The 16,794-nt window shown below is 38.3% G+C and overlaps 1 protein-coding gene across 2 annotated transcripts in view; it reads left to right on the top strand.

The window, feature by feature from the left end:
* Positions 1 to 10,460: 10,460 nt before the first annotated feature.
* Positions 10,461 to 16,794, top strand: part of rapgef5a (Rap guanine nucleotide exchange factor (GEF) 5a) — an 81,913-nt gene continuing 75,579 nt past the window's right edge. The window contains exon 1 of one of the 2 annotated variants that reach the window (XM_056232732.1): positions 10,461 to 10,796. In XM_056232732.1, coding sequence (XP_056088707.1) covers positions 10,638 to 10,796 — 159 coding nt within the window. In that variant the 5' untranslated portion in view covers positions 10,461 to 10,637. The remainder of the gene's footprint in view (positions 10,797 to 16,794) is intronic. The other variant, XM_056232731.1, reaches the window with a different exon arrangement.

Raw genomic sequence — 16,794 nt, 5'->3', positions numbered from 1 at the left:
TCTCTTCCGGTGTTATGAAGAAACAGTTCAAAGGTCAAGCCACGATGTCTAAGTTTTGCTGAGCTAAGCATTTTCTCCATTTATTATAGAATCTCACCCTCACTCTCATTCATATTTCACATATGCATCATGTCATCAATACCGCAGGGTAGTGAAATCGGTGCTCGTCATACATTCTGCTGAATGGGTAGTTCACCCTAAATGGTAAATGTTTATTTGTGAATAAAAGCCTAAATTCAATCTGTTCAAAATTTGGACTAAACCACTCAATTCAAATGGATTAGTTTTACTGTCTCTTTATGAACTTTCTGAAGTGTCAAAGTGTCAGTATCGTGAACTGTTAATGGAGGGTCATGCTCTCAGATTTCATCAAAAAGATCTTAATTTGTGTTCTGAAGATGAATGAAAGACGTATGGGTTTGGATAACATGAGGATGAATAATTAATGACAGGATTTTCTGTGAATTCTATGCATTTTTGGGTGAACTATCCCTTTAATGAGGACTACAGCTAGCAAGATGTGAGATGATTGAGGAATTGGACGTTTGTGAACATATTTTTTTTTTTTTTTTTTTTTTTTTTTTTTTACAATACATGTACAATACAGGATTTTCATAAAAAGAAAGAAAACACACCCACCCTACCCCAACAAGAGAGCCATAAAGGTATATTCACACCCAAAAAAAAAAAAAAAATCACATTATTAGTATTACTCAAGAGTCGTTCCATTCTGTTCTAGAAAATGAAGGAAGGAGTCCCAGATCCTGTAAAATATGTGCTTTTTTTTGTTTGATTGAGTAAGTCAGTCTTTCCATTGCTACAAGAAGACAATTCTTTGATCCAGAGTGATAAAGATGGACAAGTACTTTTCCAGTGTATGGCAATCAGGCGTTTCGCTTGCAATAAACAGATTTATAAGCTTCTGTTCATGTATTTTCAAAGATAAGGCAGGTGGAAGTAGACAAAGAATACAGATTGTGAGGCATACAGGGATTTCTTTAGCAATAATTTTAGATAATACACTGATTACTTCTTTCCAAAAGGAGAATCGGACATTTGTAGTCCTATATAGCAACGTTTTTAGCAACTTAAAAAAAAAAAAAAAAAAAAACAGTGACTTCTAAATTCACATTTGAGGTTTGTTGTTGTAGAACAAAATGTGACAGACTTTTTACTTGTAATTCCAAAACCCATTACTGAGAGAACCAAATTGTTGCAAAACAGCACTGTAGCACTGTTAAAGGGATCATATAATGCCATTTTTGTACAAGCTAATATGATTCTTTAGGGTCTAAATTAAAAGTTTGTAATATACTTTAATTAAAAATTCTCATTAGTATTGTAAGAAAACACTTATTTTACCTGGTCAAAAACAGCTCTGTTTTCAGCACGCCGTTTCAGTGCATATGACTTTAAATGATAATGAGCTTTGCTGACTCCGCCTCTCTGTTCTGTGCGTACACCAACTCAATAACACAATAACCATAACGCGTTGTTCAGTATAAACGTGGGATAATGAATTATATTGAGAACGTTGTACATAGAAAACATGCTGTAATGTACCCTGAGTGTAAACCGACGCATTCATCGTGAAGCGTGCAGCTGGCGATTTGCAAAGATTAATATAAATATTAATATAAAGATTAATAAAACGTTACACTCACTTTAGTTCTTCTGAAGGTTCAGCAGGAACACGAATAGGTTCCGACCCTTTATTCAGGTGCAGCTTCTCAGCAAAACCAGCTTTACACTGATCCTCGTTTACAGTGGCGTAACGAGCCAACACCGGGCCCTTATGCAGGATTATCAAGGCGGGGCCCCTACTACAACACGTGATGACGCAATGTCCACGAGTAGGCTTTTGCATGCAATACGCAAGGAACTGTTTACACCTGGCCACTTCATGCTTTTTCTGTGATCGTATAGCTATCCGATCGTGAAAAGACCAGGTGTAAATTCCCTTCGAAACGCATTCGAGACGGATTTGAATCCGGTCGCTCAAACCACTTCAGGAGGAGGTCTGGGCCGCATTCCAGACGACACTGGACAAGTGTAAATGCATCTGGTTGTTGAAACCTATGTCAATTTTACTCCTCTAAAAATGCTAAAAAAAATAAACGTGTGAGAGCGTGTTATAGGCTATATGTCATAGTCAGATATGACGACGCTTCTGCAACAACACGCATCACCGCAGATGAGCATCTATTCATCAAGCCAACGCACAAACTATCGCAAATCAAAGTGAAAGTAAGTCGCAGACGCTCGCTTAACACACAATCATCTTCATTAAAAGTAAAGAAACGAAATGATCTTACCAGTACTGTTGCCGCTCTCTCTAATTGCGTTCTTCGATTTAGAAATTTTAGCTGATGATCAATAAAATGCAGCTTATCTGTTGCTTTCGGTGACGTGAACTCTATTAAATCTGCATATAGCGCGGAAATTGAAGATCGGATTTATATCTGTTTTGCAAAAACACATTTATGTGTCCAGCTGTAAATGGAATCGTTTTGATAAATCAGTAGCTATCCGATCTGAGAAAACGCATGAAGTGGCGTGCGCGTGTAACGTTAAACAGCCGACCCGGGGATTCCCCAGTCCCAGCTCAAAACAAATTACACCAAAATCCATGATTGTTCGTTTCACACATGTATTTAATGATCTGTAAAATATGTTGTTGTCAGTATTTATTTAAAACAAAATCGTGATAAAGTAAAATGCAATCAAACTAAAAGTAGTAATATGTGATAGGGGGCCCCGGCTGTCAATCAATATCTTCCAGTCAAGCGGGCCCCTGATTGGTCCGGGCCCGTAAGCAACCGCGTACCCTGCTTACCGATAGTTACGCCACTGCTCGTTTATAAAGCAGTCCAATGAGAAATGATTCGGCAAACATGAGAGCATTGACGTTGCTCGTGGGGAATATTCCCTTCGAAAACAAACTCAGCCACTGCGTCTTCAGCGGTTCGGATTTAGGAACATTAAAATGACTGCTGTGTTCGTTATTACACCCAAGAACAGAACACTACAATCGCTTAGACGCCATTCTGCTCATAGACAGTGCTCCAGCATATCGACAACAATGACCGCGCCGATCCGCGCGGACTATGATTGACAGGACGAGCGAGGGCGGGTCTGTGTTGAATCACTGCTGTCAATCAACAATCGCGGGAGGGGCGTCCGTTTTATTGACGTCACAAAAACGAACGGCTCAATTTGAGGCAGGGGAAAACATATAAGGAGATTAAAAAAAAAACACTGGATGGATTTTTATCATTATATGATGGTTGTGTACAGGCACTGCCAACACACATTTCAGTACAATCAACTTGTAAAAGTGCATGTACCATTATTTGACCCCTTTAAAATTTTACATAAATGTGTTGAAAAGTTTATTTTTTCGTCTTACATAAGGAACGTTTCATCAAACATTTCAAACAGCATGTAACCGCCAAAAAAGAAGGCGCATTTTCACAGGTCAAGAAAAGTATTCGCGCGCAGTAAAGGAGGTAACCATAGCAACAGCAGATCAACCGTTGGAGCGCTTGCCTTTGGGTCTGTATCTAAACAGGTACATCGATAAACCATACGTAGGCTGTTATTTTAGGCTTCTTTTAAATCTAAAAAGTGTAAAACATCTTTAAGATAATTAACTTTGGGCGTGAAAAGACGATTTGGGCTCTGCAAAAGGAGTTTAAAATTAGCGAAAAGCTAAGACGTAGGGTATAGCCTACTGAAGGTCGATGTTCACTCGCCGAGCCAGATCACTAATCGTAAAGGGCTGGACAAGACCAGCGTTGGGGAAATACGACATTTTGCCAAATATTTTGCCAAATCTTTTGGGGCAAGATTGGGGAGATTTTCTCTGGTTTTGGTGGCTTCCCTTCAGATCTGCTCCACGGAGAAAATTCGGTGGATTCTCCCCGAAGAAAGCGTATATTAGTAAATATCTAGGGTTGGCTGGTGGGTAATTGACTTTCAAATTAAATTTACCACAATTTCTTTCTTTATTCCAAGAACTTTAATTCTGGAACTTCTTTACTCCATTATTTCTTTGTGACTACAAAATTATAGGCTATGTAATGTAAATGATGGCATATTTAAGGGAAGTTTTGGTACGGTTTTGTATGCTATTTGATATTTTATGCAGAGAATGGATTCTTCTGTTTGTTTGAACAGGACATTTTACCTTCTGAGTCCGAGTAAACAGAAGTTCTCTAAAGTAACCACGAGATGGCAGTAACACGTTTCTTAACAGTAATGTCTAGTTCAGCTTCCAGATTGTTTTTAAAACATAATCACACTTATTATACTTTTTAAAGTTTAAAACCTGACTATAATTTTACCTTTGATCTTTTGTTGGTCCCGGAACAATATTCTTGTCACAACATCAACCATTAACTAGCCTACTACTAATATCAGCTCTAAGCAAAATCCATCCGATTCATGGCAAAGACATTTTCTGTGTGTTGGCACCAAAACTCCTCTCTTCTCCTTCTTGTAAGTTCTGGAGGTTGTGTTCTGTTAGAGAGCCATGGGCATTCTCAATATTTAATCAAGGGTGTGTTTGAAGATCTCTGTCTCTGTGTGAGAGCAGTAACTGGAGAGGAGAAGGTTTAAGATGAAAGACTTTCTTCACTCTCTTATTCTCAGCATCAGACAAGCCTCCCACAGTGTGTTCGCTGACTGTCTGAGGCATGTTTCACATGAAACTCGAGCACTTTCTCAATCTAGTAAGTTCTAATGTGATTGGATGACTTCACACAGCTTCCAAGAGTGAAGGCCCTTGGGGGTTTTCTTCAGTCTGTCAGGGGGGGAAAAAGTCGTGTTTACCCAGGATGAAATCTTTCGAGATGGTGATATGGTTCCTGGATTTGTCAAAGTTAGCAAGGTTAGTGACATCAAATCACCAAAAGATATTTTTCAAAGTTTTGTATGAAACTTTTTGTGATTAATAAACTAGATAGGCTACATGATCAGAACTGTATATCTTACTTAACTACCCTCCATGTTTGTACTATGTCTACTAACATAACCTATTTAAATATATATACATTTAAATTTATTTCGAACAGAGATGGCGACAGAGGAAAAACTACGAACTGCAGCTTTAAAAAAAATATTTGTAGGATATAATATATATATATATAATATATAATAATATATATATATATAGTTAAAATTACGTGCCGTATTGTAAATATAATAACATTATTTTTTATTGTATGGACAGTTGATGTGAATTCATGTTTTTTTTTACTGTTTTCATGAAAAAATATTACTATTAAATAAGTACTTCTAAATTTTCATGAGTAGAAGAGAAATGCTATTTTGTTTTTGAGGAATATTATGGAATATCATAGGCAAAGACAAAACAATAGGCAAACAATATTCTAGACATTAAAATATATACAGTATGTGTCCTTTTCAAATACATTTTAACCTAAAGTTTCTTTTTCAGGTCCATTTGTCATATGGTAAGGTAACGTACAGTTAACCAATACTTCAGCATTTTTCCATTTACAGTAATTTGTGATGATGTTTTACAGTGTAGATCGCAGCGGTCTCCTCCCATCAGGACTCTGAACACACACCGTGTAACAGCGTGGCTTTAAATGGCCCTGCCATCACACACTCTGAGCTCGTGTCATTAGATCACATGATATCAGTGCTGAGGAGATGTGTAAATACTTCAACGGAGGGATTACACAGAATATTCACAGAGTGTTTTTAATCATCATAAACCTTTCTAAGAATAGACTCTGAATGTCTGAATGGTAGACCATAACAACAGAATAACATGCAGATTAATCTCCCATAAGGGACATTGATTTTGTTAACAAATACGTTCTTGATTAGATGCGCACGTGCCATCAAAAAGTGAAGTGTGTAATTTGTACCACAAACAGAATTGCAAAAATGATTGTTTCCCAAAGAATCCTAATGGAATCAAATGCAAATCCTATAAAATGATTCTATAATAGGATATATTGTAGGAGAAATATTAAAAGTATATATTTTAGGGCTGTAAAATCGATTAATCGTATCTAACATAAAAGTCTGCGTTTAGCCCACATAATAAATGTGTGTATATAATATTATATTTATATAGCCTATATTATATATATTTCTCTGTGTGTGTGTGTGTGTGTGTGTGTGTGTGTGTGTCTGTGTATATATATGCACACACACACACACACATATATATATATATATATATACACAGTATATATGTATAAATATATATCTGTGTGTGTGTGTGTATACAGTGCACCCACACACATGCACATATATATATATGATATATATAAATATAATATATATATACACACATATATTATGTAAACTTTTCTGTTAGATGCGATTAATCGATTTTACACCCGTAATATAGTTGAATATAAATATTGTAATATAAAAACATAATAATTATATTTTAATATGAAAATATAATATATTTAATATATATAATATCACTTTTATTCCCATTAGGACCTTTTAGGTCACAAATTATGAGTTTTAAACCATAATGGAGGCAGATCCAGTGTTATATTTAGTATATAGTATAGTTATGTTATTATATTTCTTATAATTAGTAATTAAGTTTTATTAATAGTTTGAGTTTCTGTTTTTAAATTTTCCATTTTAATTTTAACGTTTTAGTAATTTTGTCATTTGTATTAGTTAGTTTTTGTTTTTGAATGTCTAGTTTTATAAATTAATTTTTATTTCAGTTTTAGTTTTAGCTATTTTTGTACATTAAGTTGAACTGAATAAAAATGCAACTAGCTGAAAATAAAACTTAAAGATTTTTTTTTTATATATATATATTGTATAAACTATTACTTTTCGTTAATGTTATTTTATTAATTAAAAAAAAAAAAGGTTTTAGTTGTCTATAATAACCCTATAAAATCCATTGCAGTGGATTGTGGCAAACACTTTTGATGAGGCTTTTTGTCTGGAGATCAAAAGCTGGAGATCAAGTTCAACATCCAGAGCATCTCCATGTATCCCAACGGTAACAATTCTTTTTCCAATTTATTCCAGATTTCCTTTTTATTCATGTTTCAAATTCTCATAGAATTTCCAGTGGAATCGGAATCCTGTACAGAGTTTTGGAATCGGAATCCTGTACATATTCCTTAGAGTTTTTTGTTTGTTTGCTTTTTACATCCATGTCATCAGATTCTTAATCATTGTCTCTCTCTGCAGACCTTCGAGACTGAACTCCTGCTTTGAATGTGCTGCCCATCTTCCCATGTGGGTTTCTTGTCATCTAACACCTCTGTGTTACACCTGAAATTAGAGCACAGAGAGACACACCCACAACACACACATCACCCCCCAATGAACTCCACTGGGACACACACACACACACGTGTCCTCCAGGCATATGCTCCATTCAGCCGTATAGAGGTGATCTTTCATTTTGACAGATCATCAGCTATTCTTTCATGCGAGATGTGGAGATACTGGTTTGCCGAGCACGACCATTGGCTTTTAAAGTCTTCATACCATCGACAGTGAGGAACAGGCCTCTGCTTTGCTGCCGAGCCTAATCTTAGATTAGACGACGGCTTTTTTTCCAAAGTTGTGCTTGTGGATTTAAGGTTTGCTTATTCTGAAAGCGTCCTGAAGATTGTATCTGGCTGAAGGGGGTGGCGCTGTTTCTGGCCCATCATGCATTTGTGAGCAGCGAGGACGCATGCCAACCCGTCATGCTGGCTGTGGGTGTTAATGAACAACCCCGGGTGTCCGTCATCAAATACATGCCAAAGCACCCGAAAAAAAAACGGTCTGATCTGACCTCGACGGAAAAAATGGCTTCAACATCCAAATAATTATTTGTAATGACAAAACAATATCTATCAAACTATAGCAATAACTTCATCACACAATCCAGGAAAAACAGATTTACTAAACAGGGAAAATTAGCATGAAAACGCAAGTCCAAAAAAGCTCAGATGGAAGTGGGAAATTCTGCTGGTGATTTACTGACGACGTGCAAATTAAAGAACAGACGCAGCTGGATCATTTCCATAATGACCAACACAGTCTACAAATTAGCACCTGGTTTAATACATGCTTTTCTGGCCGGTAAATAATAGTGGAAATATTGACCAGCGCAAACCTTAGTTAATCACATTTAAATACTCTCCTTCCATAAATATTGCGTCTGAAAGGGAAACTCCTACAAATGCATATGCAATAACTCCAGCCGCTAAAATAACACCTTTTCAGCGCTCAAGTAAATCCTGACAGAAGTTATTTTAACACCAAATGAGGGTTTGCATTGGCGCAAGCTGTTGGTGAATCTGGCCTCTAGTGTTTTGTATAGGATCAGGGACTATATGAACGCCAGTCTGAAGAGACAAACAACCTGATCAATACTTTAACACGCCGTAATGTACCGTCTCAAGAAACAGCACAGACCTGAAAATCAAATCAGATCTATTGACGTGAACTTCTGAACATTGATATTGATTTCACACTGATTCATTTATTCAGACAAATGGGTCATAGAAGACTCTGTCCTTTAGATGCTAAGGGCGAAACTGTCCCTTTTGAATGTGCAATAATACAGTCAATTTGGTGCAAAATTAATGTTTATTAAAATATAAAACTGATCGTTTAGAAGATTTCAGTTAAAGAAACACAAAACAATAAGCCTTACAAAATAATACTTGTAATCTCTGCTGAAATCTGTATTGTTTAATTGAATTGCTAACCCTGGATTTATAACTTGGATCTAAAGATTAGAGATGATACAAATGCAATAAATTCTCAGCGATTGTTAACACGTGTGATTGGGAGTCTGGTGTTTACTGTGGGCCAGTCAGAAGAGGTTAAATGATTCTGAGCGTCTCATTGATCTGGACCAGCTGGGAAAATCGTTTTGGCTCGACTGTCTCAGGGTAAGAATTATGTTAATGGGGACTATTTGAGGCCACCAAATCAGTAAATACCAGCACAAAATAATATTCATTACAATGACACACTGATCAATGGATCTTTAGTGCTAAAGTTTCATATCGGTGCAATAAAAGATGTGACATGTTTCCAGTACGTGTGCTCTTTTTAGTGCATATTCATCTTCAGTATTTTTACATTTTAATGAAGGCAATATTTGGCCCATTTATCTTTTACTGAAATAAACACCATGGTTACACGTGTAAATGTGGGTGTTTTATATTTTACAAAAATGTCCCTCAAAGTTAAATTGGAAAAAAACCCTCCTTTTTTCAGTTGGGAAAAAAAATGAGCAATGGATAAACAAATTTTTTTTTTCATTACTAAATAACTTTTTAATATTGTTAATTGTTATTAGTCAATTAGCATGAAAACAATGCAACTCATGAGTGATGTCATGTATGATTGAGTTGTCATTCTGTATTAAAAATTCTTGACATGCATGGGATGATTTGATTGGTGGGCAGGACAAACTCCCTGACATGCCAATTATTTTTTAAATGCTAAGGTGTAAGTATTTAACATTTAAATGTATAATATATCATGAATGATATTGTGATGATGGGGAAAATGTTGAGATTTGCAAAATCTCATTCATTTATGAAAAAGACTTTTATCTCCAACATCAGCTGAAATGCATGGCCCAATTTATGACCTTAGGCTATATGTTTATGGTTCTTTTGATTATTTCTCAAATATATCCCAGCGGGCTCGTTGATATAAATTTGACGTCAAAAGTTAGTCAAGACTTGATCAAGAGACTGCATATCATTTTAAGGTTAGTTTGAAAGGCAATGTCTTCCAGTGGTAATTAGGTGAAAAGAAAAAGTTAATACCCACACTGAAATTGGTTTATGTATATGCAGGTCAATATGTTTGACATTCAGTTAACATCAAATCAATGTCATGGATTGGTTTTGACGTCAATGTGATGTAGAATCACTGGGATGTTGAAAGCAATGATGGTTCATATTTAGAATATTTTATTATCAATAACACAACGTAGAGACACTCACATGCCTTCATTTTATTATCAGTTAAAATAAGGCATAAAATTACTATTTAAAATAAAAGTACAACTCCTGACCATTTGGAAAGCCACACATTGCCAATGTCTGTCTTAAAGGCTTGATTTTGGTGACATAAGACAGAATGTTTAAGACAGCAGTTTGGAAAAATACAGTTTAATGCTGTTAGTGTGTGTATTTCAAAAGTGGCACTTGTTACCTAAATTCTCAGTTATGTCCTCATAACGCGTGTTTACTTAAGATATTATCCTCAGAAGTTGATGCAACCTGCCTTTAGGCATGTTCCCATGATTCTCACGTGAAGTAAATATGGCCTACTGCATTTTAGTCCAAGTTTTCTTTTAGGTGCATGTTTCATATGAATGCAAATGTGTTTTTGAATGTCCTCGTTTAACCAGCGATGTGAGTGCATTTGTGTGTGAGTGTATCCAGAACGTGTGTGTGCGTGTGTGCGCGAGTGTGTGTGCGCGAGCGTGTGTGTGTGTGATCGCTGGGTGGAGCAGCAGTGTTCGGCAGGTCTCTCGTCTCCTCTCTCGGTTGAGCGGCTCATTGCGGCGGCTGGAGATCCATCGAGCGGCTGTCGTGCAGAATGTCGTTCCGGCGTCCGTGTGCGTAAAGAGCAGGTGGAGGAGGAGGAGGATGATGGAGGAATCCGACAGCCTCCCCTGTCCCGCGGAGGACGGGCTCCTGTCGAGCTGGAGATGGAACAGAACCGCCAGGGATCAGGTCCAGATCAAGCAGAAGATCAGAGATCTGCCCGGATTATTAAAACACGGACTGAACCTGCGCAAAAAGAGCGTGAGTTACCAATGCATGATGAAGGATGTGTGTCAGCATCAATACACCACCCATATCCACCATCACTAATATTATAATGTGCATGAACAACCTGACGATTATGAGAGAATGTGATTGATGCGTCTTGTCAATGCATTAATGCGTTTATCCAAATGTCATTGATTATGAAGGAGAGGCTGTAATGTTTTTTTTTTTTTTTTTTTTTAGTCGTGGTATCTAAGGAAACAGAGATCCACATACACACAGTTAGGTACACAAACACACACCGGCTGTAACTTCCAAGAATTAAAAAGAAAAATGTTCTGCTGTTCGTATTTGCTGAATTTGATTCATATTCTGTGCAATATTGCACTGATCAATAGTTTCAGCCAAAGTACAAATACGCTTTGTTACTGCTGTAAAATTATAAATGAATGCACGATCATTGAGAAAATGGTCATTTTTGTTGAGTTTTTTTTTTCACATTGGTGACTCATATCAATTTACCACAATTTTACTGTGGTAACAATAACAGGTAGAAACTGGTTACCATATAGTAAATGTAATAGCAGATTGATATTTTTAAAGCCTGCATAATTATGTCAATGAGGGTGTTTACAAAAAAAAAAAAAAAAAGATGTTTTTTTGGACGTGGTGCTGTGGTATTACTGTGGTATTTGGACACTGCCATGTATTTCTTGAAGTACATTGTGTACCGTGTAAATACCGTGTAAGAGTGAACTGTAGGAAAATAGGCAGCTGATCGGATATTTGTTGTATGAATATTGTTCTGCGGTTGTGTAATATAGTCGAAATATTGCATAATGTGATAATTTTAAAGGTTGTTGTTATTAAAAGAATTCTCACTTTACAAAGGTTCTATTATGACATCATACTACAACAAGTGATTCTAATTAGAAGAACCTTTATTTTTTAAGAGTGACCATGTAAATATATATGGTATTTATTCAAGTTGAACATTAGGTGTATCAGATACCATCATTTAACCACAGTACCCTCACAGTAGGTTTTTGTGGACTGTAAGGAAAGAGCTGATATATATTCTGTTTATACACTCCTGTCATGACAGAGGGGCTATTCAGAGCTTCACAGGGTTGAAGACAGGAATTGTTTTGCTGGTTTGTGTGTGTGTGGGTGAATATCTCTCATTTGTATAAGGCCTGATTAATCATGAGGATGAGAGGAAAATCCACAGTGATCAATGAAGACTTTTGTAACTCTAACATTTAAGAAATGTAGCTTTTGAATTATATTCAGTAACTTCTATTGTTGCTAAAAGACAGCATAAACATCCCTTGGTTCTAGTGTTTCATCTCTCCGTCTCTGATGTGTTTCACCGTGAGGGTTCTTAACGCCTTCGAACAGAATGTTTGGTTCGGGCTCATTTGACTCAAGTCATGCGCCCCGGGGTGATTAGAGAATTAAAAAATGAAAGCCTCATTAGCACTAAATGTGAAACAAATATTACACTCGTGACATTTGTTTCCTTGTGTGCTGCACTGACAACAGCTACTGGAGCATCAGTTTACCAGGTTATTTTGCGGTAACATACAGTTCCTGTAGGAATACAATAAAAAAATAAAGGTTTCTTGAAGGCTTTAACAGCTGATGCTAAAGGAAGACCTTTTACACTTGTAGTTTGGTTTGTTGGTTTATTTAGTCTGAACTGTTAGTCTTGGTCTGCTCAGTTCACTTTGGATTTTTAACACCAAGCCTAAAGATGCCGATCCTAAAGGCATAGGGACACGTTCACAACCTGATTGGACGGCTTTTATGACAAATATATCAAGACGAAACTTCTCGAACATCCAAAACAATGCTGCTTTCTGGGCTAAATGTGCTCGTTGTATGTGCATAGCTACATATGATGGTATTCTGACCAGCTGAGAACTCGTGAAGAGCTTATAAAATGTGTAAAGTAGTCAAAACAGTGTCAGGAATCCCACACACACAAACACAGATCTGCCGTGAGGAGATGCGGTTCTGACGCCTGTACCCGACTGTGATGGACAATGCTTGAGCATTCTGTCCTTTTTAGGTCGCATCTTGTGACATCACGTCCTGTTTTTGGGTTCATTTACATGTTTTTAGTCCGTGTTGCGTTCATATTTCAGTCGTTCCGCACCAGAGTTTGTTTGGAAGTGGACCACCAAAACCCATCCCTCGTCTTGTTTGGTGGCACCAGGGTTCAGATGGCAGCTTTCACACTCATTCAAATGAACCGCACTAACAAAGCAATCGCACTATGGTTCGTTTTAATCAGACAAAACATGCCAAGTGTGAACACACACTAAGTGACCAGGACCTAAAATTAACACTCGCCAAGGCGTCAAATCGCTGAGTGAAATTCGGTGTCGCCGAGTATATCAAATGGTGTCAGTCGCCAGTTGGACGGTAACGTTTTTATGAATTCTTACAATGCAAAATTGTGAGAATGTGAACAAACGTGAACGACGCTCGGGATGGTTGACAGTGCAGTGTTGGATGATGCATCGTCAGGATAGTTTAAGCCTCGCCAATTTAAAAATTCAAGCGCAAGAAGATGCGAAAGGGAACTCATGTGTAAACATCTCTGTTTCACGTCTTCTTGTGATTGAACAGACATATTCAAACTAAATGATGTCAAAATGCCTCTCTTGGCAAGTATCATTGTAAACATAGCCATGTGTGTCTTAACTGAACGTAACAAGTTGAGAAATAAAACGCAAGTGTAACAGATCCTTGGATTAGCTCTTAAAGTGACAGCAGCCTAATATTCCTGCTGTTGTTTGTGTTGTTAATGTTAATGCCTTGAACTGAGGAAGGGATTTTTAAAACCAGCCCTGGTGATGTGACAACTCTCAGATGGGGAAGCTGCACTTAACGACATAGTCCTCATGCTGCTAAGTGTGTGGGTGTGTGCGTGTGTGTGTGTGTGTGTGTGTGTGTGTGTGTGTGTGAGAGCGAGAGAGCGCGCCTCTGGATGTAATGAAATCTTAACGAGAAAGACAAGGCTTGTTTGATGTCTCCATCTTGCAGTGCACTCATCCAGAGCGACAGATTTATCCACAAGCCATGCAAGAGAGAGGTGCATGAGTGTGTGTGTGTGTGTGTGTGTATGTGTGTGTGTGTGTGTGTGTGTGTGTGAACGCTCTAATCTGAGAGTAATCCATTTCTGACACATAATGACACACAGACTCACTGCACACTGGATCAGTGTGCACTACATAGTGAATCAGGATGCTTGCATCCTCTACCGTGTTTTGTTTCCCATCTGTTCTTTGGGTGGTTTCTATGGTGTTCTAGGTTTTCTAAGTGGTTGCTGGGATGTTCTTAGTGGTTGCTAGGGAGTTTGTGTTCTAATCAGTTGCTGGGGTGTTCTGGGTGGTGTCTAGGGTAGCTTTGGTGTTCTAATTGGTTGCTGGCGAGTTCTGGGTGGTTGCTAGGGTGTTCGTGTTCTAATTGGCTGCTGGGATGTCCTAGGTGGTTGCTAGGTTGTTCCATTTCTAATGTTGTTCCATTTTTAATTTCCATTTCTGGGGTGATCTGGGTGGTTGCTAGGGTGGTCTGAGAATTCTAAGTGGTTGCTAAGGTGGTTGTGTTCTAATTGGTTGCTGAGGTGTTTTGGGTGGTTTCTATGGTGTTCTAGGTTTTCTAAGTGATTGCTGGGATGTTCTTAGTGGTTGCTAGGGAGTTTGTGTTCTAATCGGTTGCTAGGGTATTCTGGGTGGTTTCTAGGGTAGCTTTGGTGTTCTAATTGGTTGCTGGCGAGTTCTGAGTGGTTGCTAGGGTGTTCGTGTTCTAATTGGCTGCTGGGATGTCCTAGGTGGTTGCTAGGTTGTTCCGTTTCTAATAGGTTCCTGGGGTGATCTGGGTTGTTGCTAGGGTGGTCTGGATATTCTAAGTGGTTGCTAAGGTGGTTGTGTTCTAATTGGTTGCTGGGGTGATCTGGGTGGTTGCTAGGGTCTTTGTGTTCTAATTGGTTGCTGGGGTGTCCTGGGTGAATGCTAGGGTATTCGTGTTCTAATTGGTTGCTGGGGTGTCCTGGGTGGTTGCTAGGGTCTTTGTGTTCTAATTGGTTGCTGGGGTGTCCTGGGTGGATGCTAGGGTATTCGTGTTCTAATTGGTTGCTGGGGTGTCCTGGGTGGATGCTATGGTATTCGTGTTCTAATTGGTTGCTGGGGTGATCTGGGTGGTTGCTAGGGTCTTTGTGTTCTAATTGGTTGCTGGGGTGTCCTGGGTGGTTGCTAGGGTATTCGTGTTCTAATTGGTTACCTGGGTATAGTTGAGAGGTCATTGTAAGGTGATTGCATAAAAAGTCTTTAGTAAATGTCTAGTAAATGTCTGGAGCACAAATGGTGTGAGGCGAGCTGTGCACGAAAGTTTAATACTTAAAGTTAAGGGTTTGTCCAAATGACATTGAGAAGATAGGGATCATTTTGTGATTTATGAGCCGCAAAGGATGAACAAGGTGATTTCATTGAAAGATTTTAAGTATGCATGAAGGACAAGAACGTCCCTTTTTATCTAAAAAGCCTTTTGCACCTCATGCTTCTGCTTATCTCTGCGGCCTGTATGCTCCATCTCCTATCCGAGCCAAACAGAGTTCAGCTCCTAGATCTCCAACAGCAAATCAATACAGTAAATCTGATACACACGCCGTCTTCAGAGCCCAGTCAAAATAAAGCCAACAAGCGTGCGCGCGGCCCCTGGAGAGATTCGTCTGCAGAGAGACAGACGCTGGCTGATAGCAGTCTGTCTGTGGACACCTGCGGGTCGGCTCGCGTCACAGAAAGCCACGGTCACGGCCGATACCATCCTCACAGGCAATCTCAGGAATTTAAAACAATATTCAGCGAAATCAACAGATGAATCTATTTCTATTTTTCAGATTTCTTTGATATTAAACATGATAGCAGAATGGTAATGTTGTATCTTCCTGATCTGGAAGTCTAAACGGCCTGGTTTGAGTGTTTGTGAAGCCAGTTTGGAAACTTCTAACACTAAGTATTGAAGTTAAGCGTTTGAATGATTCCCCAAATCTCTTGTCTTGTTGAGGAGAGGTGTGCTGTTACTTTACCAAGCTCTTAGACTTGTGACTGATGGATTGTAAAACAGGCTGTAGATTCCCATAGACTTGCATAGATATTTATTTAAAAATATTCCACAGATGCAACACTAATTTATTGTGACACGCTCCCCTTCAGAGTTGCATTGCCATATGATTTTAATGCATTTTAATGCTTTTTAAGATTTCTTTACTCAGGAGACTCATATTCAATGTGTCCTTATATATGACTTTAATTTTTTATTGATAGATTTAAATCGAATCTTAAGTTTATCTCATATTGCTAACACATTATCCAGATACGTTACACTATATTGGTGGTTGCTAGGCGTTGCTAGGCGGTTGTTAGGGTATTCTTGGTGGTTGCTAGGCGGTTGCTAAGGTATTCTGGGTGGTTGCTAGGTGTTGCTATGCAGTTGCTAAGGTATTCTGGGTGGTTGCTAGGCAGTTGCTTAGGTATTTTTGGTGGTTGCTAGGGTGTTCGGGTGGTTGCTAGGGTATTTTGGGTGGTTTCTAGGGTGTTTATAGGCGGTTGCCTGGGTGTTCAGGGCTGTCGTTAAGGTATTTTTGGTGGTTGCTAGTTGGTTGGTAGTTGTCACAGATGGTTACTAAGGAGTTTTTACATAGTTCTTAAAATCTTTAGTAACGAGGGACTTTAGTATGACTTTAGTACGTTCTGAAACGTTCATAGTTCGTTTCAGAAAAGCATGGGAGGAGGATTCGAAACCCACCACACATAATAATACCAGTCCCGACTCCCGTGTTTCTTTGGTATATCCCGGACGAGCCCCCAGATCTGTATACAGATGCATTATCTAGAGAAACTTGGTGTTGGGCTCATTTAATCTGCACCAGTAAGCAACCACCTAGAAAACCCGGAACCACAAGCATAACGTTTATTTTGGAACTTAAAATTAATTTAGCTTTATTGCTCAACAGATCTGAGATTGG

This window comes from Rhinichthys klamathensis, unplaced genomic scaffold (genome assembly GCF_029890125.1).
Source record: "Rhinichthys klamathensis goyatoka isolate OS25496 unplaced genomic scaffold, OSU_Roscu_1.1 h1tg000354l_1, whole genome shotgun sequence".
NCBI classification, from domain to species: domain Eukaryota; kingdom Metazoa; phylum Chordata; class Actinopteri; order Cypriniformes; family Leuciscidae; genus Rhinichthys; species Rhinichthys klamathensis.
The sequence above is the reverse complement of the archived record's forward strand: the minus strand, read 5'-3'. Positions and strand labels throughout refer to the sequence as shown.